Here is a 15,968-nt window from a genome sequence, read left to right on the forward strand (position 1 = left end):
GTGGCCCAGGGAAGGGGGAGTAGAGGCAGTTGAGTCCTGCATTGAGGAATGTGTGATACTGAGAGACTTGCAGGATGAGGTTGGCCAAGTCTTTATAGAAATACTAGATTTGGCTTCCAAAGCTCTGAAAGCAAAGGGAAAAATGGAGAGGGTATTAGCCGTTAGCTATTTTCTGAAGCTGTAGCTTAATATAATCTGAAGTATCTTTCATTCAGGTCCAGAACATAGGAAGTGCTCTTATTTTGAGTGTATTTTTTCTGGTTTTTAATGAACAGAGAGTAAATCTTCAAAATTTTAGCCGTGGCTCTTTCTCTGTAGTGTTAGCCCATGGTGGCTTCCTCCATCTCTTAGATGATTTTTCTGATTTCTGTTGGTTAAGTGCCCAGTGCCACGATTACTGTTGCTTTACCAGTTTTGTGAACTAGGAAGTAAAAATAGATTTTCAACCGTACCATAGAAACGTTAAACTGAAAACGTACAATGAATTTCTTAACACACTGGTTGATTATTTTAATTTCTTACAGGTTTGTGTATTAGACCTTCGGAAATAGCGCTACTAGTTGGAAGCCATGGACCGACTATGAATGTGTACATAGCCAAAATGACTGTCCCTGACCCATGTACTGCTATAGTCCCACTTGAACCATGGCCAGTCCACTACAGCCAAATCTAAAAGAAATATATACATACAGTGTATATAAACAAAATTGCACCCTGAAGATGACAGAATTTTGTCACAGCTTGTGAATTCTGTTCACCAAGTGCTGGAATCTAATCTGCTGTGCCCCTAAAATAGCATTTAGAAGTTTTGGATATGAAAAACAGAAGAGAGAAAGAAATATGCGTTATAAAAGCAGCCCATATGTGTACCAGTTTTTGGATACTAATGACAGCCTTGTTTCTCCCCTTTGAATCAGAAGACACCATGGATTATATTCTTTTTTCCCTTCAGTAGTTGAGCAGTTTGTATGTACAGAGAAAATGGACTTACAAAAACTTGCAGCAGTAGTTTGTTCTTGCTTTTAAACTTTGTTTTTGGTTTAGTTTATGGATGCATGAAGTAAGGGAGTGAATCAGTTTCTTGTTTATATTTTTTTCACCTTTTAAACAAAAAAATTCTTAAAAATATTTTAATGCATTCTTTTGAAGAGATAGATGTTTGGTACATTTTATGGCTCCCAGAGCATATTTTCAATTGGTGCATGTTGTGGAAGGGGGAATTGGAAATTGAATGAAAATATATGACTTTTGGTCATGTCAATCTGTAAGACACACAGTAAAAGGATATTATGCTCTGTTTTTTTTTTGTTTGTTTAGTTTTTGTTTTTTGTTTTGTTTTGTTCTTTTTTGGTGATGTGGCTTAAATGCAATAGTTTCTTTTTGGGGACATATTTCTGCCAATTAAAGACTAGAAGGGCACAATTTTTTTTAATACCATAGAGAAGATGCATAAAAAAATCTTCTGATGTTTTGTAGCCATAACTAAATTATGGTTAAAATGTGCACTATTGTGAAAAGGAGCAAAGTAGGTTTGGGGGTTTTTTGTTTGTTTGTTTGTTTGTTTGTTTTGCTTTGTTTTTTTAAGAGATTAAAATGTTTCTGGATAAGGATTAGCTTCTCAAAGTGTCCATCATTCTGTGTAGAAGCTTAAATATGTAATGTAACCAAACTCCAGTATTAAAAAAAATCTCTCATGTTTTTTTCTTTATACAAAGCAAGATTACGGCATATAACACTGCCATTACATGGCAAAATGTTTGCTACCTTAGTTTAAAAACAATCTTTAAAACAAAAGACTTGCTTCAAGGTGTTTTTAAATAGCAGTGATTCAGAATTTAAAAACAAAAAAGTATAATTGCACTAACCTCCCTGCTGCTCTGATTCTGCATTCGTGGTACTTGTGACTACATTTTTTTTTTTTCAAATACAAACAGATTGAAGCTGCTATTTTTTTTTTTTTTTTTTTTTTTTTTTAGTAATCACTACCATATCATGTCTTTTACTCTGTTTATAATATCAAGTATTTTCTGAAAGATATAGGTATCAGAGCAAACCTCTTGTGTTCATGCAGCTAAAAGCTAAAATACACAGAATTCGCAAATGATAGCACGGGGCCGTGTTTATATGTTTGACTAACAGGGTTTGTGATTAATGTAAGTATCCACAGGTGTCAATTTTGAAGAGAATAGTTGTCAAATTTATATCTCAAAGATTTTAATTAAGGAGTTGCTTATTATTAAGCTTAGCAAATTTATAACACTATTTCCGTCACTAATTACTTTGAGGCCTTTACTACTAAAACTTTAACCTATGTTTTAAGTTGAAGTGGAAACCAATTTAACCCAAGTAATGCAGCTTTGATTTTCAGCATCTGTTGTTTTGCTGTTTCTACAAAACAGCATTGATTGAAGCAAGTCTTGGTTTTACTAAGGTAGGAGAGCATTTGCTATTGGTAAAGAGAATAAATACACTTAATTTCACAGTACATTGTTACATGTACCCCAGTTATTGTCAGTGGGGACTATGATACTGTAATAATATTTTTAAAAATTCACATCCAGAGAGGCAGTCATTCATGATGGTTTTGTGCCAGCTGTTTTTAGGGTTTTGGATCACATTATAGATATTTAGAACTATTACCCTGTGACTTATGTAGGAAACCTAATATGCTGAGTATCTGGCACTTGAAATCCTGCTTTTATTGCTAGAGGTCCACATCTGTGGTTGACCTCTGTTGTTGTTTAAAAAAAATAAATAAAAATTTAAAAATCTGTGCAATAATTTTTAAATGTGCTCCCAGGAATAGACACAAATGTTTTGAGTAGATTTAAGCTGCATTTTCCTTTAGTGATGCATCTGTCAATTGCACTGAATTTAAATCTGAAAGTCAGAGGTGATTATTGATAGTACTTTTGTATTTTGATATGGACAATTTATTCATTTACATACAGCTATTGACTTTTTTTTCCCCAGCTGATTAAAAGATAGTCAAGAAGTTCTGCAGTATAGCTGCCAAAGTAGACAGCTACATTTTGATGGTGTTGTCACCTTTTCTTTCTTTTTTTTTTTTCTCTTTAGCTATTTTACGTAAGCATAATAGCCACAATAGGACATATAAAAGATTATAAATACAGAGCTTTATTATCCTGAAGTCTTGGGTCTTTTAAGTATAAACTTTATCGGAAAGGTATCCATTTTGTAGGGTTGGGTTCTTTATGAGCATACAGTTGTTTATTTTTGCTGCTGTTCTCAACATCATCATTGCCTGCTGATGTGCCACGATGCTGCTCCAGTAGACAAAAGTAAGATTGCCTCTAATTTGAGCAGTAACTTGATTGTAGGAGACCAGGTTTCACGCCTGCACAATTCTGTATTTGAGGTCCTTGGCTCATTTTTCCTTCCTTTTTTTCTAAGAACTTACTCCTGAAGATCAACGGATTCCAGTAGATTTCCTACGGTATTCATCGTGTATCGTTGTTGTATAAGCTACTGTAAGAAACTTATGAGGAAAAATAGAAAGGAAAACTTGAATGCATAGAGTACTCGTTGGTTAAAGTAGAATAAAGAGCGAGCAGCTGTCACTCTTAAACTTCATACAGGAAGATCTGTTTTCTTCTCCATGTAGGAAATCCCGTACCTCCTTCTATTTGTTCGATCCCCATTTCTGTCGTTGATCAGATACCATCATTGACTTTCAAATGACTTTTAGAAGTGGCAACTTTTAATTTCTTAATAGATTTTAGAGTATATCGAATTCTGTTTTAATTAATAATTCTCTAGGTAAGTATGTTTTAGGATTAAACACCTTTTACAGATACTGAAAGTGCCTCCTTTTGTGGTGTAAAAAACAAATTATGGTGCAAAAAGTAATTATTAGATTGAATTACATGAAGGTTTTTTGCTTTTTGACATATAAAAATGTCAAGAGAAAGGCCAAAGATTTGTACTTTTTCACTTATAAAGCACTCCTTTTTTCCTTAAACTTCTTTCTGTCAAATTAGATTTAATGAGAGAGTACTATTTTTAAGGAGCTATCTGTTTATGTAGAATGATTTTGTTAAGAGTAATGTAAACTATTATTGCATAGAGGCCTGAAGAGGAGTATGCATTTTTGCTATTTTAAAGGAATCACAAATGACTGTCCTTATGTGAGCAAAAATGTTACATTTTACTAGATAAGCAGAAAAATAAATCTCAAATGCAGTGCCGTTTACTCTTTTCAAAACCGTTTTCATCTTCTTAAGCACATTGTACATTTCTACAAAACCTGCATTTATCCTCACATGCTAAGGGTGGTACTTGCATTTGGTGAATCACTGGTGACTGTTTCCACAGAAATTCTATTTCAGTGGACCAACATTGTGGCATGGCAGCAAATGCCAACATTTTGGGGAATAGCAGCAAATCTACAAGAGACCCTGGTTGGTTTTTTTGTTTGTTTGTTTTCGTTTTTCCTTCTGAATCAGCAGGGATGGAAGGAGGAGAGCGTAGGGAAGTTACAAGTGACTCCTTCCGGTAGTAGCTCTGAAGTGTCACATTCTATCCATTTTTTTTTTTTTAACATGATTCTAGTTAAGTGTAGAAGAGAGAAAAAAGAGGAAGTGTTCACTTTTTTAATACACTGATTTAGAAATTTGATGTCTTATATCGGTAGTTCTCAAGTATTAATAGCATTCTTTATTTCTGCCTTTACGTTGACAGTGTTGAAGCAGGGTGAATAACTAGGGCATATATATTTTTTTTTTTCCTAGTAAGCCGTTTCACGATGTTTTCTTTGGAGTTTTTGCATAAGTTCAAGGAAACATTCTGCATGTTGTATCTAAGTCTGATGTACTTACCCATCTCATTAAAAGCAAACACAGGCTGCGTTTTGTGGCTCTGTGGCCCCTACATACAGAAGCAATTCTCTTCTTTCCTGACTTTGACATTGTAGCTATGATGTTCTGATTTTGATTTTGGCAAATCCTTTGGGTCTAATTCTGTGAGCCTACCTATAGCACTGGATTAAAATGTCTGCATCATTTCTTTAGTTATCCAGTTAACTTTAAAACTGTTGTAAAAGTGTAAACCAGCCCATGACAGTTTTTTGTACCTGTTAAAGAACGTTCTTGTTCAGTTTTCATGATTCTTGTGTAAGGAAGACTGATCTAGATGTTCTCTGCTGTCCTGGACCATGTTAATTACACTCACAATGTACTTTGGTTCCACATCACAATGATTTGTCCCCAATGACCCTTTTATCCTTTCTAGGCACATTTTTGTTGTTGTTGTTGTTGTTGCAGTTTCCCTTTGCATTGTATTGCTTTGACAACTGTAATTTGAATCAGATCTGAAAGAGGTCCAGAATAAAATATATTTTGATATTATGTTGGCTGTGTACATATATGAAACCTTTGATATCTATGTAGTTTGTACAGACTATTTACTAGTCAAGTAAAGAGAGAGGGATGCTATTTCTTGTTTACAATTTCTTGTTTACATTTTAATTGCATTTACTCCTCCGATGTTCTATTGTAGAATAAACTTTTTTTGCTCTGAGTTAGCCTTCATGACATAATAACAAGTCTATTCTCTCCCATACTGGTGTCCAATCAGCCGTAACAACTGCCATCGGAACCCAAACCACTGTTTCCCCCCGAGTGTTTTGTTTTCTAAGATAGATACTTTAAGCCCGTAGATAAAAATTACAAATTTTACTATTTTATTACTTCTCACAGGAGATGAGATTTTTTTAAATGAAGGGATTATTTACTATTTTTATTAAAGAATAATAGAGCATTTAACCAGCTAAGAAGTAACAACCGCTTTTGAGTTATTTTGGAAAATAATACTGTATTTAAAGGACATCGCTTCACATAAACTAAAAGAGACCTCAGATTCATTTGCTTAGTGTGCAAGTTGAGCACAAAACCGCGTGTCTATGTTGCTGAAGATTTTAGGGCAGGATTCTCAACTTCCCTAGTGACATTTTTTTCTTCATATAAACCTCTTCTGATGTAGTAACTTTCTTCCTCAGCCAGTTGCTTGTGTTGCTAACGAACCTTACAATCTTTGAGGACCGATACCAGGCACCTTCCGGTTTAAATGAATCCCAGCTCTTCAGAGTTACTTAGAGCCTTTTTACAAGAATCGTTGAGCACTTTTTTGTTTTGTTTTTTGTTTTGTGTGGGTGTGTGTTTTTCAAAAAAAAAAAAAAAAAAAAAAACCTATTCTTCAGGTCTTCGGCCTTTCCCCTTCATGTCCTTAAGTAGAAACTAACACAGGCATAGACTTGTCATGTTTATTAAATGATAAGTTTTTGCATTTGCCAGAACTGACAACCTTCCATTTTCCAAGGGTTAACTTTTATTGCATGGCATAGATTAATCATAGTCTGCATCCTACACTTTCAGAAAGTGTGGGACTGCTGAGGATCATGACCCATCTAAGCTTAAGGTAGAACCAAATCAGTTTGAGTAAGTCACAGAAGTGGTTCTTTTTAATCTCCTAGTTCTTCTACTTGGTAGTAGACCGGATTTTTCACCTGTTAGGCACAGTAGCAGGTGAAAGTTTACTATTTCCCCAGTACATTCATTTGCAAAATTCAGTGGAGGAAAAGACACTATGGACAGATGTATGGTGCTTTCCTCTGCTGTACAGAGCTCTCTGTCAACAATGAAATGTTAACCCTATGCTACTTTTTCTGCATGTTTCTTCTTAAATGTCATATCTCAATGCTTATTTGTCCTAACTTGTAATATTTTTGTATTAAATTTTTTAGGAGTTCCTTGTAATTTCTTTATAATTTAAAATATATTAAACACAAAGTGTTTTAGTAAAGCACAGAAGACCATTATTAATGTTTCGTGGTTGTTGGGTTCGTATGATCACTCATGCAAACGATTCACATTTTAAGACGTAGGACCAGTGGGATGGAATCTACGCAGAAAAAGAGAATTCCCTTTTTTTTTTTTTTTAAGTTAGTATGTTCTACTAGTCCAGTGTCAGGGCGGACTGCTTCAAAGCGTAGGTTATAGGGCCGCAGGGCAGGACCACGTTAGAGGAGTCCCAGTGTGGAGTGGCCACCCCAGGGAGTCGAAGTCTTGCCTTAAAAACCCAGTCTCGCTGAACTCCGTCTGAGACGTTGGAAAACCTCCTGTGTCGGAATCTCTCGTGTTTGAATGAAGGGGTTTTGGAAGATCTGCCCGTTGTCCGGCCCCTTCCCATAGGCCTTTATGACTCCACTTGGGCTACCTCCCTGACGGCGTCCGTGGCGAGGCTTCCACAGCGCGAGCACCCGAGGGGCCGTTGACCCCAGGAGGGTGCGGGGCAGCTCCCCTGGCGCGGACACCCAGGAGGGCCGGGGCCTGCAGCCAGGCGACCCCGGGACCTGCCCTCGTAGCTGATGCCGTGAGCTTCCAGTGTCCCCGGTTAAGGGGCTGGAGTATTCTGGCGTGTGGAAGGAAGCAGGAAGTCGTGCAAATGTGGGATCGTGTCCACGATAAACCCGGACTACGTGAGAGGTAAGTCGACGTCTCACGTGCATTATCCACGAGTCCCTTAAGACTTTAAAATAGAGCGCTTGGCCCCCCTCTGAGCTTCTATGATAGAGCCCTGGGGATGTGTGCGAGGGGACGGTGGGGGGCGGCTGGGGAGGGAGGGATGGGGGGGCTGGGGAGGGGGGAAGAGGGACCCGGGGGCGGGAGCCGGGGAAGGGGGGGGGGCTGTGCACCCGCTGAGTGTCCTAGGGCCTGTGCTTGTGAACAGTGGGAAAGCCCTAAGCCCGCGTGGCCGTGGCCCAGCCCGCCCCTTAGTGAGGCCACAGTTAGTATCTTGTCCTCGCAAACGTTTGTGGCTCCAAAAAAAGGGGGCGGCCCAGAAGTGCAGGTGGAGCCCGGGGGATGCCCGCCCGGGTGGCCGCCGGGGGTTGGGCCTGCAGGTAAGGGCCTGCGGGGCGCGGCAGCTGCTGCTGGGGACGTGGCAGGCGGCAGACGCTCCGGGCCCGCCATCACCTGCTGCCTTTTTTTTCTTTTTAAGATTTTATTTATTTATTGGAGACCCAGGGCGCGAGGCAGGGACGCAGGCAGAGCAGCAGGCCCTGCGGGGAGCGCACCGTGGACTCGACCCCGGGTCACGGCCTGGGCCCGGGCCCGGCGCCCTCCACCCCCCTGTGCCCTAACCCAGGCTTCCCCAAAAGGAGCCCTCGCGGGTGTGTAAGCGAGCGTGTGAGCGGAGACTCCTTGGGAAGCGTCACTCGCGGAGTCACTGGGCGTGCGCCCCGAGAACGAGAGTGACCCCGACCAGGAGACCATGGGGGGCGTTCCCAGAGCACTAGGCCGCTGTCCCCGGCAGAGGAAGGACCGGCTGTGGGGGGACGCACAGGCCCAACCACAGACCGCGGGGACCCGCCAGAGGGGCGTCCGCTGTCCCGCGGCGTGTCCACCGCTGGCCTAGGGGCGCGAGCAAGGAGAGGCCCCGGGTCCCGCCGGGCCGGGCAGTGGGTCGAGAAGCGCCTGAGCTCGCCGTTGCCCAAGCTCGTGTGTTGGGGGGCAGTAGGCAACCGTGGGAGCGCGGGTGCCCCAGCAGGTGCCCACACCGCTCCTAGTGCCCCGTCTCCGGGTCGCTGGCTGCAGGTTCGTGCCCCGCCTGTGAACTTGCTGCAAGTCCCTGCGGGTTCCGGCGAGGCCTGGTGCATCAGCCCCCACCTGACGGGGTCCCCAGGTGCACCCCGCGGGAGAGCTGGCGAACGGGTGGGTCCGTGCCACCTCCCCTCCCCACCCTGCTGGTCCCCGAGCGCCCGGGATGCAGGGAGGACGGTCCCTGCGAGGTGCTGATATGGCCCCGGGTTGGGCAGAGCTCGGGCTCCCGCGTGATGGGCCACGGCCCGGCTCAGGCTGCACGGCCCGTCCGGGGGCAGCGCGGGCCACGCAGCACTGTCCGCACCCGCTCCGGAGGGCCCAGGCCGTGCAGGGCGACCCGGGGACCCCGCGGGGCACCACGCTCCCCGACCTGGTGTCCTGGGCCCGGGTGCGAAGGACGCGCAGGTGCGGCTCCCCCAGGGCTGGCCCGCCGGTGGCGGGGCCCGGGGCGCGCGGTTCTGCCTCCAGGCCGGGCTCCCGCGGCTGCACCCCCAGGATGCTGCGCCCTTGCGGCTCCTTTGCTCCTCACAACGCCCCCCAACCCCGGGCCCCGGGAGCTCGGGCGCCCCTCAGCCCTCCCCTTGCGTCAGGAAGGCCTGCCCTGCCCTGCCCTGCCGCGGTCGTGGAGCGACGCTTGGGGCCCAGCCCAGGTGCGCAGCTTTCTAGGGGCTCCGGTGGGTGGAGGGGACACAGGTGCCCGGGGGTGGGGGTGCAGCTGGGACGGTGGGCGCCCGCAGGACATGTGTGCCGGGCAGCTGGGGGCATCCTACGGGGCAGCTCAGGCCCCAAGGCCGGGGCAGCTGTGGGTGGCTGGGGGGTGGGGGCTCCAGACGGGGCAGCTGGGGGGGCTCTGGGCAGGGGCCAGCTCCCCGCCGTGACACAACCGCTCACGTCCCAGGCGGCGGGGCCCTGAGGCCCCAGGGGCAAGTGGGGGACCCCACAGAGCAGCTGGGACTCCAGGGCCCGGAGCCTAGGCCCCATATCGCCGCGTCCTCAGCAGCCCTGCGGGAAACAGGCCCCCCCCAGGCCCGCGGGGCACCACGGCCCCTGCCTGGGGCGCCCCCTTCCCTTGTCGGTTCCGTGAGCCCATCATGCCCGGCGCCTCCGGGAAACAAGCCCCACACCTGCTCTTCACGCACCGCCCTTCTGCCCCCGCCCGCGGGCTCAGGCCCCCCACCTGCTCAGGGCCCCCCACCTGCTCGGGGAGGGCACCCCCAGCTGCTCCATGGGCCCCCCACCTGCCCAGGGCCCTCCCTGCCCCGCGGGGTGGGAGAAGGGCTGCATGGGGCCGCTCACCCTGAGCCCCGCAGGCAGGCCCCGGCTCCGGCCCGTCCCGGCCCCCCAGGGCCTGCAGCCGTGCGGGGACATCAGGGGCCCCATCGGGGTGGATGGGAGGCGGTCGGGACTGCACCACAGTTTCCGAAGCGCCGCTCTTGCGAACGTGAACGTGGAAATAGTTCACTGGACAAACTGTTACTTACGATTGCGTTTGTTGGGGGCCCCCCTCAACCAGGTCACCGCTTCGTACGTGACGCCCGGGGGGCGAGAGGCCACGCGCGAGGGCGGCTCCCCCGTGTGCTGGGTCGGCATCTGCTCGCGTCTCGCCCCCCGCCTCTGCGACGTTCCCCTTCCTTTGCGTCCTCAAGAGTTGGAAAAGGCACCTCGAGGAGCCAGGCTGCGCCACACATCCCCGTCGCGACCTGCTGCCGACGGAACCGCGCCAGGCCGCACCGCAGTGGGAAGGGCCAGGTTCCGCAGCCCGGCCTCCATCGGGCCTCCGTCCGGCCTCCACCTCGAGCTCCCGGCCTCCATCCGACGCCCTCGTCCACGTCGCGCTCACTCTGCTCCTCAGTGTCGGGTCACACTCGTCTTCCGGACACAGACCTTTCGCCCCGTGTCCTCGTCGCCCCCGTGACAGTCTTCGAGCCCCGTAGGGTACTGCCCCGCGCGGGCCGGTGGGAGCCCACGCGACGACGGGGCCTGCTCCCCTGCTGGGCGGCCCCGGGAGTCCTGCCGCCGCCTGGGCCGGGTGCCCAGGCCCACCCGCCGGGCGAGCTCTCCCCACGTCCCCTTGCCCACGTTTCGGGGCGGCCGCTTCAGAGAGGGTCGTGTGGCGCTTGTGTCCTGGGCCCTGAGGTCACCGGGTCACGCGGGCTCCGGCGGCCCTTGTCCGTGCCGTCAGGCGACCGCTGGCTTGGTCCCCGCCCCCGGTGACCAGCTTACTCTCTCCACAGCCTCATAAAGCCGGACCCTCTGGGCGGGGCTGGTCCGCGCGGCGCCGCGTCACTTCATCCGTGTTTGTCCTGTCTGTGGGCCCGCGGCGGCTGTGGCGGGATGTCCTGGCTCCTGGACGGTCGCGCCGCCGCCCGAGCTCCGAGGCCTCCCGCTGCCCGGGACGCCTGGGCCTGGCCGCGGCCGCGCTCGTCCACGTGTGTCGCTCGCCTGGAGCCTCCCAAAGCTCCGGAAGGGGACAGCTATCGACCGTGTCACCTCCTCCGCCCCCGGGAATGACGTTCCCCTGCTCCACATCCCGGCCCGCCCGGCAGGGTCAGTCTTAAAAAAAAAAAATTGTCTTTTGAATCATTTTAGATTTACAGAAGAGTCCCCAGGACGGTTGTTGAGTCCAGGAGCTCGGGGGACGGCATGCGGGCCGCTGGGGCCTGTGGCCGGCGTCCCCGGGACAGGACGCTCGCTCTACGCAGCGGAACCGGAGACCAACGTCGTCGTCCCACTGAGCGAAACTGCAGCTTAGTTAGGTGCCCCGGCTGCCCCAGCAGCGTCCTCTCTCGGCATCGGCGGCCACAGCCTCCTCCGACCCGGGCCTGTGTCCCCAGTGTCCCCGCTGCCTGCCGTGTCCGAGGAAGTTCGTAGACGCTGCCTGTCGAGTGGGGTTGGCTGCCCGTTTGCTCAGGGCCGAGGGCGTCGCGGGCCCGGGGGCGACAAGGCGAGGCCTGGCCCCCTGGGAGTGGCAGCGTCCCGGGGCGCCACGGCACGATCCAGGGGACACGAGCGTCGATCATCTGGGGGCACTTCCCGTCGTCGTGTCCCGCTCTCTAGAAGTGACTCGCTGAACCCGGGGAATCGCGCTCGGGGGAGAAGAGCGGCCCTCGGGGGGGAGGACCCCCAGGCACCCCGGGGCAGGCCGGAGCCGGCGGCGGAGAGGCCCCCGCAAGGCTGGCGAGCGCGAGCGCCCGGTTTCTCCGAGGGCGGCCTCCCCGCGGCTGCTGGCGGGTCCGGGTGCTCCTCCGGGCCCCTCGCCCCGTCGCATTCGTTATTTGGAATTCTGCAGGGAGGCCTGTCCCTCCTCTTGTGTCGTGTTTATCTGACGACTCGTCCTTTGTACCACGAGGTGCGCACTTCGGGGACCCCTTGGCACCACCTCGCTGCTGAGCGCGGGGACAAGCGCAGGGCCTACGCCCACCGAGAGGGCTTCCTGCAGAAGTCAGCGGAGCCATCACACCCACACTCGTTTATTTTACTTCACTCACTTGTTTTTTGTTTTTTCGTTTTGTTTTGTTTTTTTAAGATTTTATCTGTTCGGGAGGCTGAGCGGCGGGGAGGGAGGCGCCAAGCAGACGCCCCCGGCCGAGCACGCAGCGGCCGCCGCTCCAGCCCAGGGCCTGGGGCCCGACCCGAGCGAGCGGAAAGCAGAAGGGGCCGCTGCCCCACCCGGGCGCCCCGGTCACCAAGGGGGACAGACAGGAGGGCGGGCAGGGGGCGGAGCCGGTCACCCTGGGTCAGGCCCACAGCACCGGGGGCCCCCACGGAGGCAGTGGGTCCGAGGGGACTGCGGGGCAGGGGCCTTGGCCCAACCTGGGGGTGACCCCCGTGGGGGGACCGTGGTCCACATCCCCTCGGGCGGCCGAGCCCCTGCCCAGGCCACAGGGTCGGCCTAGACAAGTGCCCAGGCCCCGGGGAGACAAGGTGCTTTCTCAGGCCTCGGAGGTGACGCCCCAGGAGCTGGAGCCAAGCTCTGTCTTTGGCCAGACCGGCCCTTCCTGGCGTCAACCTGCAGGTGTCCACCGGGATCCTCAGGTCACGATCCGATGCGTCGTCACCTGGTGGCTCCTTAGGGCGCGGGGATCCCCGCTTCACCGCTGTGCCCTTCAGCACGTCTTAGCCTTTTGAACCAACCAGCAGCCCCACCTTGCTGCTCGCTGACACTTCGAGGCTCTCCGAGTGTCTCTGGCATTTTCTCCGCTCAGCTGTAGGGAAAGCCGCGTCTTCCAAGAGCTGTTCCCTTTGGAGGATGGCGCTTAGAAAACGGTCTGGGCCTGGGGCGCTTTACGGGCTGGGCGCCCACCGCGGGGAGGGGTGTCGGCCCACGGACGCGCAGCCTCCCCCTACCTGGGTGTCTGGCTAGGGGGGCCTGGTGCACGCTGCTGGGGCCCCAATCCCGCGCGGCCAGTCCCCTAACCTGTGTCCCCGTGTCAAACGGAAGCAGGTGACGGCCGCCCGGGGCCTCCGCTCAGCTCCTTCCCAGTGGGGGCCTGTGCCTGGCGCTGTCTGGAGCTCTCAGTCCCGGGGGGGCCCTGGGAGGCCCTGGACGCCCCCCTCCGTGGACACTCGGCGGTGATGGCTCTTGGTCTTAGGCCTCCTTACAGCAACGTCTCCTCTTTATGGGCCACCCCCCGCCCACAGGAAGAGCCCAGGCGGGCGGAACAGCCCCGCACAACAGCAGGTGTAGAGAAGGGTGAGGGCGCGGGGGCCGTGGGGCCGACGGCCCTATGGGCGGCCGTCCTGGGGGCAGGACCCGGGCCCGAGGTGCCCAGGGAACGCGCAGTTTGAGGGTAGCCGGAGCATAAGGGCAGCAGCTGCAGGCGGGGAGGAGCCCCGGGCCTGCGCCCACGGTGGGGCTGTGTGAGCCGGCCGGGGGCTGGGGGCTCTGCTGCACCTCGGGAGCCCCCAGGCCCACCCGACGGCCGCCCCGCAGCCCCCGCAGCTCAGGAGAGCTGCTCAACCCCCTTCGGGCCGAGGGGCCACGGGGGCCGTGGGGGTGAGCCCCCCGGACTCCTGGAGTGATGTGATGCCCACGAGCGTAGCGGCCCTGGACTTACTCGTCAGCCCGGGTTTCGTCCCGCGCCCGCTGAGCTGCTCTCCAACTTGGGCAGCAAAATTCACCCTTGGCCGTGGAAGGGTCCGCATCTGACAAGCGGCCGCCAAGGGGCCAGAGACACGGTCCCGCACCTTCAGAATGTCCAGGGACGGCCGTGAAGCCGACCCCCGTCACACGCACACCCCCTGCCCCGGTTCCCGGCTCTGTACTCCCCCTCCCGGGCGTGGGCTGGAGGAAGCGACCGCCGTGACCCTTGAAGTCCGCCGGCTTTCGAGGTCCAACCTGCAGTGATGCCGCAGCCACTTGGTCGGTGAATCATGACGGCCAACAGCTGCTCCGTCGTATGGGTGCGCTGTAGCCTTTTTACCCCCCGCCTGTTGGGGGACACTTTGATTGTCCTCAACCGGGGGGGCGTCGTGAACAAAGCTGCTACACTCACGTCTGTGCAGGTTTCCACGTGAACAGACGGAGCGGGAAGGAAAATGGCTCCGCAACAGGCTTGTGCCTTTTTTTTTCTGTCGCGGCCGCAGTTGAATGAGGGTCCTTGTCCCACATCCATCTGTTACTGTCAGCTTCTTAAAAAAAAAAAAAAAAGTTGATTGATTTGAGAGAGAGCGAGAGATCATCGGGCAGGGGCAGAGGGAGAGGGGGAGAGAGTCCCAAGCAGAGTCCGTGTCGCGGGGGAGCCCAATCCCGGACCGTGACCTGAGCGGGAACCAAGCCCTCCGCCGGCTGAGCCCCAGGCGCCCGACTGTCGGGCCTCTTACCCGTGCGGTGGGAGCCCGGGTTCCAACCGCATCCCCCCAGGACTCCCGGGATCGTCTTCCCACGTGCTACTGCCCGCCCTACGTCTGCTGCGGCAGTGTCTGTTCAAGGGTTGCCCATTTCCCAATTGAGATGTCTGTGTCTTTTTTAACTGAGTTTTGTTGGTTTTCCATATCACGGATGGGAGTCTTTCATGGGATACTTTGAACATTTTGACAGTGTCTCCCCAAAGCAGAAGTTTTTAATTTTTGATAAAGCCCCATCTGCCATCTCCTCGGCAATCATCCCTTGGTGCCACATCTGGGCATCACTTGGTGGCCGTCCTACGGGACGTCGCCTCTCCGAGCGGCTTCCCTCGCTTGGGAATGTGTACTTAGGGTTCCTGCACGTCCTCCCGTGGCGTGGAAGCTCACCCGCTTTAGGGCTGAGTGGCCTCCGAGCGCCTTAGGTGCCCCAGTTTCCCCAGTCTTCTCCTGGAAGCCCTCTTGGCTGCCCTCAGGTCTCGGCCATCATTCATAAGCTGCTGTCGATCCCCCGGCAGGTGTCTGCATGGACACAGGTTTTCGGCTCGTGTAGGTAGATACCACAGGGCGCGATCAACGGAGCGTCCGCGGGAAGAACGTGCTGGTTTTGTAGGGAGCTGCCAAGCTGTCTCGAAGTGGCCCGACGGCATGAGAAGAGTGAGTCTGCTGTTGGGTGAGGCCGTCGGTAGGCGTCAGCTACGTCCCGCGACCTCAGTCTGCTCATCTCTGGCAGCAGACGCCCCCGACGGCAGCACCGGGCCCATCCACCCCTCGTCTCTCCAGTAGGTTTTGCCTCACGAGGTTTGATGCTCCCTTGTTAGGTGCCTACTGGATGGGGACTGTCACGTCCTCGTGGAGATCGGACCCCTTGGTGATTTTGTGATGCCTTTCGTGATCCCTGCTACCTTTCCCTGCTTTGCAATCCAATCGGCTCCGTCTGAAATGAGCAGAGCGGCCCCCGCCTCCTTTCGGTCACGGCCAGCCGCTGTCCCGCCCCCCGTCCGCTTACTTTTCACCTCCGGGTGTGCGTTTTCCGTGCACTTCTGCAGACAACATAGAGTCAGGTCCTACCTCTCGACCCACTCTGACAACCTCCGTCCGTCCCCCCAGCTTTCTCGGGATATTAGTGACAACAGGTGTGGTCTTTTTAGGTGCAGGTGATGTCTTGACATACACATGCCTTGTGAAACGACCACAGGGAAGCTAATCGTCATACCCGCTGCCTCGCACGTTTCCTTGTCTGACTGCGTGATGAGGACACTTGCGTCTACCCTCTGGGCGCAGTTCCGATGCGGAAGGGGGACCTCGTCACTGTAGTCGCCGGCCTGTACAGTAGGTCTCCAGAGCTTATTCACCTGAAAACGGAAGGTTTGCTCCCTTGACCAGCATATCCCTTCCCCCCACTCCCCAGCCCTTGGTGAACAACGTTCTACTCTATGTTACAATGAGCTACACCTTTTTTTTTTTTAGATCCTACATATAAGTGGGATCGTGTAGTCTTTGCCT

At 52.8% G+C, this 15,968-nt stretch overlaps 1 protein-coding gene across 17 annotated transcripts in view; it reads left to right on the forward strand.

The window, feature by feature from the left end:
• Positions 1–5,366, forward strand: part of TBL1XR1 (TBL1X/Y related 1) — a 166,829-nt gene extending 161,463 nt beyond the window's left edge. For all 17 annotated transcript variants that reach the window (XM_072752170.1, XM_072752163.1, XM_072752155.1 and 14 more), the window contains one exon: positions 525–5,366. In XM_072752170.1, the coding sequence (XP_072608271.1) occupies positions 525–551 (27 nt within the window). In that variant the 3' untranslated portion in view covers positions 552–5,366. The remainder of the gene's footprint in view (positions 1–524) is intronic.
• Positions 5,367–15,968: the final 10,602 nt, after the last annotated feature.

The sequence above is a fragment of the Vulpes vulpes genome, chromosome 3 (genome assembly GCF_048418805.1).
Source record: "Vulpes vulpes isolate BD-2025 chromosome 3, VulVul3, whole genome shotgun sequence".
NCBI lineage: Eukaryota > Metazoa > Chordata > Mammalia > Carnivora > Canidae > Vulpes > Vulpes vulpes.